This window comes from Austrofundulus limnaeus, unplaced genomic scaffold (genome assembly GCF_001266775.1).
Source record: "Austrofundulus limnaeus strain Quisiro unplaced genomic scaffold, Austrofundulus_limnaeus-1.0 Scaffold109, whole genome shotgun sequence".
Taxonomy (NCBI): Eukaryota; Metazoa; Chordata; class Actinopteri; order Cyprinodontiformes; family Rivulidae; genus Austrofundulus; species Austrofundulus limnaeus.
In genome coordinates, this window is record NW_013952511.1 from 355,169 (window position 1) to 366,672 (window position 11,504).

At 39.3% G+C, this 11,504-nt stretch overlaps 1 protein-coding gene across 3 annotated transcripts in view; it reads left to right on the top strand.

Moving 5' to 3' along the window:
• The window catches only part of mafgb (v-maf avian musculoaponeurotic fibrosarcoma oncogene homolog Gb), a 36,560-nt gene extending 25,755 nt beyond the window's left edge, over positions 1-10,805 (top strand). For all 3 annotated transcript variants that reach the window (XM_014014017.1, XM_014014015.1, XM_014014016.1), the window contains exons 2-3: positions 4,321-4,386; positions 4,476-10,805. In XM_014014017.1, coding sequence (XP_013869471.1) covers positions 4,351-4,386; positions 4,476-4,958 — 519 coding nt within the window. In that variant the 5' untranslated portion in view covers positions 4,321-4,350 and the 3' untranslated portion in view covers positions 4,959-10,805. The remainder of the gene's footprint in view (positions 1-4,320; positions 4,387-4,475) is intronic.
• The last annotated feature ends 699 nt before the right edge of the window (positions 10,806-11,504 follow it).

The following is an 11,504-nucleotide window of genomic DNA, read 5'->3' on the forward strand; positions in this document are numbered from 1 at the left end:
AGTTATAATAACTAAATTATTGCACAAAAATGGAAGGAGCTCTGCAGGGGAGAAAAAACATCACTTTTGACAGGTATAATTTAAAGGCCTAGTTTTCCTTGAAGTAATGTACAATAACCACCACGTTTCATGCAAAAGATTTAAACTAAGATCATTTTATTCTATGGAGAGATGGAGTTAGAGCTGTTCAGTCAAGCCAGAATGACGTTACGCACAATCCCGTGATAGATCTCAGGAAATGTGATAGCACTTATAAAATGTGTTGAGGATGACTCTCAGCTACTACCACGCCAAATCTGTACCTGTAAAAATGACAGATTATTGTCATCTTTATGCTGGATAAGTTTGATAATCTGTAGCATCTGTCCATCCATTCATCGTCTGAAGTCGAGACGCGGGTGCAGCAGTCTCTCCCAGATAACTGAGCTTCTCACCCTACCTCTAAGGGGGAGTGCAGCCACCCTGCAGAGAAAACTCATTTCAGCTGCTTGTATCCCATCTGTTCTTTCTGTCACTACCCAAAGTTCATGACCATAGGTGAACGTAGACTGATCGTCACCATTAAGTCCAAATGCTAGTGAGTGGACTTGCACATCCAGTGAATTTCTGAGGATTTCATTAAAATCTGTTTGGTTTGTGAGATTTGATACATATTCAGCTAACGTTGCAGACAAACCATAAAACTGTTTTACTTGCTTCTTGCCTTTTCCTGTATTTTGTCAGTGCATTAAGTCTTTGGCCATGTTTCTCCATCAGTAGAGTAATAAAATGATCAAATAAGACTGTTGTTGACCTTTATGACCAAATGCAACACTTTTACATGACTGACTAAAGCAGTTGTCCCTTTTAAAAACAATCAGAAACAGATTAATATAATAATATCTGACGCAAACTTTAACTACAGCACAGATGTCCTGTTTCTTTTGTCAGTTACAAATGGTTTCAGTTACTATTTTATTCAAATTTGACTCGTTTTGAAATCCCAAATGTTCTCCCTTTTTTAATAAATCACAAACCTCAGAGAACCGTAAAACTGAAAGTAATTTGCCGTTTGGTATTGCTATTTGCATAAATAAAAACAAGCTTTTAAAATAAACTGAAACTGCTCCTAAACCTCAGATTTAAAAAAAGTGAGGATCAAAACCTCGGCTTAAGAAAATAAAAATTGTGGCAGCTTTTATTGAGGGAGTTTATTGCCATTAAAAAACTGAAATAAAAAAAATTTACAGCCACAACATCCTATTGTCTGTTTGTTTGTTTTTTTGACAAATTGAATTGCTATAAGCATTTTTGTTATTGAGTTATTTCAAGTATGGAAAAGTTTGATGACTCTGACTATGTTTGCTGCGTGGCTTCAGAGCCAATATTATGTTATAGTTTGAAAATATCTTTTAAAATACGTTTTTAGATTTGTGGTTTAAAACATTAAATGCATGAAATAATTAAAGGTCTGACTTTCTTTGAAAGAATGATAATTACCTGTAGCCTGTCATGCCAGAGCTTTAGAACATGTGAAGATTTTACTGAGTTGTACTCACATTAAAGTTTGTATATTAGTTTATCTGTTTTTTTTTTGTTTATTTTTGTGTTTATAATTTTTTTGGAAGCAGCAAACCTGCACTCACAGGCACAGACAAAACATTTGTAGACAGTACACCATAACTACAAATTTGAGTTCTTTATTGCATAACAGCTGTCAAAATACACACATTTTTAGTGCTTTATTTTTAAAATTTATGCCTCAAACACAATTTTTACAACAATAAATGATCAGGGGTTAATATAACCCAAACTCATCAGGATTTTTGTAAACTTTGTGTTAGAATATAGTAAATATAGCCTTGAACAGCTGAATTTGGCTGAAATTCTCCTGTTATTCAGAATATCTCAGCACGGCTCAGCCTAAATTATGCTCTTAGCACCAACTTTCCCTTAAACACTCCGCCGCTCGCTTTCTTTCCCCGGTGACTTCTGTTGACTCATTTTCACAACTTTTAGTTGCTGTTTCGTTTCAGAAGAAGAGAGAAGAACTTTACGTTTTCACTTTCGGCCTGGTGTGTGATTCCATCGCTCTCTCTCTGACTCTGGCAGGGATTATTTTACTGGCTCCACATCTGAGACTTTTCAAAGTTTTCTTCGACAATGTTCAAAATGTAAACAAACGACTCATAACTGTTGCCGACAAAACATTATTCTGCTGATTTTTCTTATTTTCCTTCGGTATTCATTTGTGTGGTTGTTTTTATTGTACATAACTTAAGAAATTCTAATGAAAAACATTGAAAAAATCTGTATTTTGAGAGTTGTTCCTTCTGTAAACAGTGAAACTGTTCGTGTTAGTGCCCACAGCAGATCATTTTTCTGTGTGTGTTTTTTATTGGACCCCCCTGGCATGGTGGCAGCGTGCAATCTTGCTTTTTGTTTCTGTCGATGGAGGTTTGGGGGTTTGGCACAGGGGAAATAAGCTGATGCTTGCCAGGAAATCAGCCCCCCCCGCCCCTCCTTTTTTTTGCCCCCTCTGTTTTCACTCACCGCCCCCCAGCCCCCAGAAGCCACCCTCACCATCTCTTTGATGCATCTATTGTGTGAAGATGCACCTCTAGCTGTGGGAGGCTGTCTCCCAGCAAAATGCACGAGTGCAGACTCACATGAGTGAAGGAGCTCCTTCTTTACACCAAGCAGAAAAACACACAACTTAGTTTTTTTTTCCCAAATGGATCAACTTTATTGTTTTTTTGCAAAAATTCACTCATTTTGAATCTGATGTCTTAATCTTTAAAATCTCTTTAGTAAATTAATTCCACTTATTAAATAGATTTTAAAGTGTTTGAAACAAATACTTTGGAAAAAGCAGAGTCTGTTCCACTGGATTAAACAGTATATGTTTTTTAAATTCATCTCTTAAACAGAATATTTGAAGTTGCCGTGCGTTGACATGTTTTGTGCGCATGCATAATGAGCTGTATGTGCTTGCTGCTACAATTTTGTTTGATCTACAGCTATTTATAAATGTGGGATTTGTGGCACGCGCCCCCCCCCCCCCCCCTGCAGACAGACAGAGGTGCATTGTGGGGGAGGCGTGCCGGCGTGATCAGCGCCATGCCTTTTTAATAGAAAATAAAGAAGATGAAAGGAGATATGTTGCCTCTTGTCACATGAAAGACATCACTTTCTCAGAAGAAGATTTTTAAGTACTTACTTTTGTTTTTCAATTAATTATTTTGTCAACTTTCCTGGGGGGTGAAAATAAAAATAGATTACATGTGTTAGAGAAACAACGAGATCTGTATCAGGTGCGCCAATTTGCTTGAATTGAATCAGAGTTTTGTTGTGTCTCTGACTCTCTTTTTAGCCCGTTAGGTTTTCCTCCGTTTGTTGACCTCAGATTTTATAAAAGGTGTTAAACAGCTGCAGAAAACAAAAAGGGAGGATGGACAAAAATGTGTGAGAGGAGAACAGAAATGTGTGTGGCAGGAAAGAATATGAGATCAGTAATCTGCTGAGTCATCGTGACTGGTCTCTTGATGATCGCTCAGCAGCAGTAACAATAGGCTCCCTTTATCACACGTAAACACACACACAGATCTAGGAGATGAGCGTGAGGCCAACACACACACACACACACACACACACACAAACACACACACACAAAGCATGTCATTGAGAGCTTGTGGAGATGCTCATCGGCGGAGCCGTGCACTCCAAGGACTGATCTCATCTTTTGCACTTCCACATTTGCTCTTTGTTGACCTCTGATTCACACTTCTGACTCCATCCTTTTGTGTCTTGTTATTTTTATTTATTTATTTATTTATTTATTTAGTTTTTGTTTTCAGTTCATCCACCGTGAGCGCGTGGCTTACACCAGTTTTACTGCTCCTCTTTGCGAAGGTGTGTGCACATTTCAAAATGGTTGTAACGGTTAGTTTCCCTCTGGAGTCCTTCCCACAAATGTTACCACTTCCTCTTCTGTCGTGCTTCGCTTTTATTCCTATTGGCCTGAAGCCAGCCAATGAGAGTTCAAGAGCACAAAGGTAGTGGGCACTGTGAGTTGTAACCGCTAGGAAACAGGAAGTCAGGGAAATTCTAAGAAACGTTTGACACTTTCACTCGTGCAATCTTACACAGATGCAAAATCTACTACAATGCTCCCTCAACAGTGCTTCAATGCTAGATTTCAATTTAATATGTCTCCAGTTGCCTTGGTAGGTATGACTACGTAAAAAGTGGGATTATACTGATTTAAAATGGCTGTTTCTTGACACGTTAGTTGAATTTATTGTGATGTTTTGTGCTTAATGCTCTCCTGTGTCTTTACAGGTTTGTGCAGAAGAGCAAAGCTCTTGTGGCATGACGACGCCTAACAAAGTCAATAAAGCCTTGAAGGTAAAAATGTATTTTTTTGGCATAATGTTCTGCCTTTTGATTTGATGGTTTGTCCTGATCGACTGCCCTCCTCTTCCTGCTCCCTCTAGGTGAAGCGAGAGCCAGGCGAAAATGGCACCAGCCTCACGGACGATGAGCTGGTGACCATGTCGGTACGCGAGCTGAACCAGCACCTCCGAGGGCTCTCCAAAGAGGAGATCCTCCAACTGAAGCAGAGGCGGCGCACCCTGAAGAACCGGGGCTACGCTGCCAGCTGCCGGGTGAAGCGGGTCACCCAGAAGGAGGAGCTGGAGAAGCAGAAGGCTCAGCTGCAGCAGGAGGTGGACAAACTGGCCAATGAGAACGCATCGATGCGCATCGAGCTGGACGCTCTCAGGTCTAAGTACGAGGCGTTGCAGACCTTTGCCAGGACTGTGGCACGGAGCCCGACGGTCGGGGTCGGGGTGAGGGCTGGAGGGGGAGGAGGGGGAGGGATGGCCTCCTCGGTCATTGGTCCCCTCATACCGGGGAAGGTGGCGACTGCGACGAGCGTCATTACAATAGTCAAGTCGAAAACGGATGCACGGTCTTGAGGTGGAGAGGGAGAGATGAAGGTGGAACAGGATGGAGTTTGGCTGCGTCGGAGCACGTTCCTCCCTCTCCTCCACCTGCACCAACTCCACACAGCTGGGCCGTGTCGCGTCAGCGGGTTTTCATCACCAGGCTCAGATCAGTGCAGATGAAGTGAGGAAGGAAGCAAAGGAGGATTATTCAGTTTAAAGAAGCTTCTGGTCAGGGTGTGGTCCTTGGGTTCCTGCGGCCAATGAATCGACACAAAACTACTTTTGAATTTGTGGCACGAGTATTTGTCTCATTCTTATAAATGTTCAAAACGCTAAAGGAAGAGAAATGTCGAGTTTCCCATGTTTGATATTTGCACATAAGACTTCAATTAGGCACATTAACTAAACTTTAAATTTTACATTTGGTATCAAAATCAACACGATTGTTTTACAGGTACTTGCAGAACAAATGATGTAATCTACTGATTACGCTGCAGCTCCATCTTGTTCCGCCTACAAGAACTTTTTCAGAAAAGTACTATAGAAAACTATATATTATACAATGGTGGTAACTGTATTTCTACTGTTTTGTACTGTGTTGTCATTCACATGAGGTCCAAGGTGTATTCTCTGTGTGTGAATTGTTATATATCAGGAATTCTGTGAAATTCTGTGCTGCGTGTTTGTTCTGGTATCGCTATATTTAGTTAGCTGTACTTTTTTTTTCTAAGGTCTCCTCACTTTTGATGTGCGACTCTATCTTTCTTGCTCAACTATTCTTTCTCTGTCCTTCCGTTTTTCTTTCTATTCCAACTGGCTTCCAACATTACATGTAGTACTTCCTGGATTTAACGGAAAGAAGTGTGCAAAGCGATTTAACTTAAAGCGAACAGTAGAAAGAAAAACATGCACAATTCATGAAAAATAGTCATTTCGGTACGCAAGAATTTCCAGGAAAATCGGCCCATGAACACTTGATCTGGAATTTGTTTTCTATGTTTTACCAAACAAAATTTGGAAGACCTTGGTCTTCTAGTGATGTGCATCAAGATGGAAGTAGAGACAAACCGAGGAAGGATGGTAGAGATTAGAGCAGGTGTAATCAGGTTGTAGCAGCATACCTGGCTGTGTGTTGTCGTTTGAGCTGTGTAGCCATCAGGACTGAATAGTAATGACACTCATTTATGTGACTGAAGTTAACTTAAAACAAATTATCTAAAAACCAGGAACTCTCGTCCATCTTAACTGTTATAAAGTCCGTCTGTTTCTTTATTCATCTTGTAATAAATTCCTATTGATTGCTAAAAAATGTAGGTTACAGCTAACAGGGATTTTTGATCCATCTATCAGTTTCTTCCACTTATTCATGGTTGGGTTGCAGGGTAACAAGTCCCAGTGGGAAACCCAGCCACACTTTCCAGCTCCTACTGGGGGATCTTAAGGTCTTCCCTGGCTGGAGACAGTTATAAGATTCCTCCAGTGTGTTTTGGGTCTCGTTCCAGTGGGAAGTGCCTGGAAAACATTCAAAGGGAGGTGTGCAGGAGGCATCCTAATCAAATGCTGAAATCACCTCAGTTGACTCCTTTCAGTGCAGAGGAGCAGCAGATCGACACCAAGTTCCTCCTGGATAACAAAGCTTATCTTGTCTCTAAAGGCTGAGCCTGGCCACCCTACGAAGGAAGCTCATTTCAACCGCTTGTCTTCAGGATTTCATTCTCTCTGTCAGGGTCATTTTATGATTATAGGCGAAGGTTAAAATGCAGTAAAACCAGTAAATTAAGAGCTTTGCCTTTTTGCTTAACGCTTTCTTTCATCATGGCAGATGATCACCGATCTTTAAAGTCCAACCTGTTGATTCTGATTTTGGTTGACATTGATTTTTTATTTATTTTTATTTTTAGACTAACACTGTTGGGTGTTGTAAGGTCACAAATCTCCTTAAACTGTCCAATCTTATTTTATCAAAAAATACTGAGTAAAACCTTTGAAACAATAGAAACTTGTTGGACACTAGTGCTTACAGCAGAGCAAAAGGGGATAGTGGCTGATTTTCAGACCTTTGTAGAGGTATGAGAAACTGATCTTATCTATCGGCTGTTCTCCAATCTCCCAAAATGATAGAAATCAGTGCCAGTAAAGCTGGCTGCTTTATCAGTGCACCTCTACTTATAGTCCTCCACTTGAGACAAAGACTCACCCCAACATGAAGGGAGTCCTCCTTTTTTTTTTTTGCCTGAGAACCATGGCCTCAGATTGTAATGAAGGTGACAGTGCACGCTGAAGATCATTGTCTGAAGATGCCAACAGAACCACATCATCTGCAAAAAGGATGAGACCCCGGGGTTTGATTGGGGGATCTTTTGGCCTGAAATCAGATTGCGGTTAAAGCCAAACGAATGGCAGAGTAAACCAGAGCTCCTGTCTCACGTTCAGATCTGGTGTCTGACAGAGGAATCTGCCATCTTAAACACTTCCCAGTCACACAAATGAGCTGTAATTTCTCCTTGGCCCAGCATAAAGCAGTCCCTTGCGGTGTTCTATATTCAAAGAGTCTATGTAAAGTGGAGTCTGTAATTTTATAAAAACAATTATCTTTGCATCATTTGTAACGACATGTAAAAAAGGTATTACAAAGTCTGTTTGATATACAGTATCTCTCTCTATTTTGCAATTGTACCAAAAGTGGCTTAACTACTGAATAGCTTTGTGTTTTTCATTAGTGACTCTCTAGGCAGTGTGCGTAATGGAGTAGCACGTGGCGTGCTGTATGTGACGAGGTGATATAACGTTAACTATTTTATGCATATGACTTTGATATGTGTTTGATTTGGGGCCGAAGAGGGTGATGACATTATGGGTAACTGCACTCTTTTCTCTTATCATATAATCTTTGTCCCCACGGCCCCGTCATTTAGCTCCATAACTTCAGACCCGTCAGATGTTTTGCTAAACTGCCCTTACGAGGTATGAATTCAAAGAAGTCCACTTTGATCACCGGTTTGACATATTTCTAAGCAGACTGTCTTTGGGTTTGCTCGGTTTGGTGATTGTTGCAGATAAAATCACTGAGGTTAGAACATGGGTCGGTTTCCCTCACTGACTTCTTGATCTAATGTATTCAAGAAAACAAACAAATTAAAAAAAACCCGTAAAACTCAAACTGTGTGATAGGGCTTTGTGGCTGCATCACACCCACTCTTTTGGTAAGTTATTTTTGTTGTGTGCGACAAAGTTATTTTGTTCTTGCTGCGCACATTTTATGTATATTTAATGTTGTTCCTGTGTTTGTTTTTTGAGCTGTTTCTAGAAGTGTCAGGGAAATGAAATAACATTTTGTAACTCTGTGTGGTGTTTTTTATAAAAAGTGAAAACGTATATTCAGCTATTTAATGACCTGTCTGTCTGAGTGAAGTTTACCTTTTGAGTACAATTTTCTCAAATGTTTTTTTTAATGATGATTTAAACCAAATGTTTTGAATGGAAACAAATTGCAGCAACAAAACCATTACAAACTCATGGCTGTGGGAAGCGTTTTGAATGTGTTGAAATTTTAGGACCCTAAACACCAAACATGAACAGATCACGATACTAAAAATAGACAATTAAATGCACACTCACTGCATGTTGCCTTATTTGAATATGGAAATTGTAAAAAAAAAGTGCTGTAATATATATAAAATTTGCGGTCATGACCTAATGCTAATCTTCCCTCTTTTTGTGGGTTTTAGGTCAAATTTTGCGCACAGATAAACAAAAGTATCAGGGTTATAAAACTCATTTTCACTATTTCAACATGTTCTGCACTAAAGTTTTAAACTTTTTTGTATGTACTTGTACGTGCATCCATCGCAGGGTTATGCAGCACCCTCTGCCTCCCTACTTCCCATGGCCTTGAAACTCATTTTAACCTGAACTCCGCCATCATAAACACTGATTAATTATCTGTCCTGCCACTGTGCAGTTATCAAGATTATTAACTTTGTCGTCATTCATACAAAACGTTAATATAAAACCGGGTTTAAACATTGAACAGAGACTGATGGTTTCCTCTGAGTTAAAAAAAAAAAACACTTGTTCTGGCGAGCGTGATCCAAGAGGGAACTAATGCCTCACAGTGATTAGCTTTTAGCTCCAAGCAGACTTTAACATCATTTGTGTATTTCCTGCTTTTTTATCTGTGCTACTAATGTCTTCTTAAATATTTATTTTTCTGTTTTTCATCAAAGTCTTGTGTGTTTGGTAAAAAAGAAAAAAAAATGGTGTCAAACTGTACAAACTGTGCCTCGATCAAACTGTTTATTTGACTTTTGTGCTCCAGTTTTGAAAAGGTAAATACTTTCTGTAAACCTAAGTGTTCGACATGGCGGCTGCTGTTTAGATGAACACGTTTAATTACGCAGACCGCGTAAACTCCGGCCTCAGAAGCGATGTGTTGTCAAGTCGTGTGTTTTTAAATGCAGGTTCGACGTGATGTGACGAGGTTAAAGAGCGTTTTAGATGTGATTATAGCTGCAGTGTTTAAATTTAGTCTTTCGTTCGGTGTCACTTAACAGCTTCACTGTGACACATGAAATCACTGAATATATTGTTATTCGTTTCCAACTGAGACGAAGACAATGAAAAATACAACTGTCACACAACGCCTCCGGGTAAGCTGAGAATTTCTGTCTTCCAGACGTGTTTTTTTTCTCTTTTATGGTGGTGTTATCCAACGCGTGGGCTCTTTAGACAAATGAGGTTAAATATTACTGGTTTTAATCCTGGTCTTTCACTCAGCAGATGTGATCAGCTAACAGCACCGACCTTCAGTGATAATCAGGCAGGGCAGCGCTCTGGCTTTTCATAGCAGCGTTTATGAGCTGTAAGACACGCCGACCTTATTTTCCGCAGCATGTTCTGGGGTCGTGACCTCCTTACGATAAGGCATTTCATCACAAACCAGAGCAACCGCTCGTACTCAGGAGCTATAAATAATTTACAGGGGCTCAGAAGGAGGTGGCGGAGACATCTGATAAAAGTCTTAACCACCCCACTCACTCCACCTTCTTTCACGAAAGGCTGTGTGAGTTAAACTCAGCGGCCTACCAAGCTCTTCCTCAAAGCCTCCATTTCTTCTAGAAGACACGAATCATTAACTTCTTATCTTGCTGCATGGCCAATCAGTATGTAGTCATTCAGTTGTTTTTCCTGTCTAGTGAATCACGCCATTGGACTCTAAAAGCCCTTTCACCTACCACAGATCTAGATCGATGAAAGTAAATGAGGCAGGATTCCTTTGATCGCCTGTTTGGTGTTTTCATCAATAATAATGTGGATTTTGCTTCCTAAGTTACCTCATCTGCCGCTGTGTCTTCCTCCCTCTCTGCCACACATCAGTCGTACAACAAGTAATGGAAGTATTTTCTCACAGATTTCAGGTATTTTTTTTTGTAACAGTAATCTCTAATTTAACCCATGATAAACTGTTTTAATCATCCATCAGGCTGATATAGTTGTTTCTAAAAGCTATTCAGCAGCTGTGAGTTTGAGTAAATTCAGTGTAACCTGTTCAGAAAAGCCCTTGTAATAGAAAAACTGTGTTTGTGATATTTCTGTATGAGGTGTATTAAATTATACAGTACAAAAATACTGTTGACGGGGGGAAAAAAAACCTTCAAATGTACCAGTCATTGTAGGTATTTATCTTCATCTAAATTATTGTCCTTTTGTTGCAGTTTGTAGATATTGATGATAAAGTATTGGTAATCCTGAAATGAACTGTTTCATCATCTGTCCAATGCATTTTTTGTAATTTATTGATGTATATAGTGTAGGTTTGTTGATAAACAGCTTACTTTATTTTGTATATGACCAATAAACATGTTTTAAAAAGCAGAACCTGTGTTTAATGTACATTTGATTTTTATCATTTAATTACAACAAATCATATTCTGATTGTTTTGAAACATGTTTTGTTTATGATTTCTCTTTATTATAAAAGTGAGTGGGGAAATAATACCTTTTTATATATTTTTTTTGTTTTAGGATTATTGGTTGATTTCTTTTTGCATCTGACTACTAAACTGCTGTTAATTGTTCAAACAAAATTATTTTTTCTGCTGAAAGGAGTCAAATCATTGTCAGCTGAACAACTTAAGATCCAAGATCCTCATTATCTGCTTTTCTTTTAGAACCACAAAGCTTTAAAATGGCTTTAATATAAAGTACTTACTCAATTAATTTTGTCAAAAGTAGTCAAGCTCAGCATTTAGAAATATGAACCAGTGCATAGCAACAAATGTGCACAACCATTGAATTATATGTAAGCTTCTATTTTAGTTGTGTGATTCAGAATCAGGATTCAGATTATTCAAAAATTCTGTTTTTTCTTAATATTTCTACACCACATTAAAGAGGCCGTATCAGCTCTGGATCCATGTATGTAAGAGAATATATACCCCGGCATTCGTCAAATGACGTCACATGAAAAGTGACAGGTGCCCTGCCCCTTTAGAGCGGGACTTCCAGTCAAGCCCCTCTTCCTCTCCCCCTCCCTCCCTCCCCCTCCTCACTTCCTCTTTTCCTTAACCGTAATCC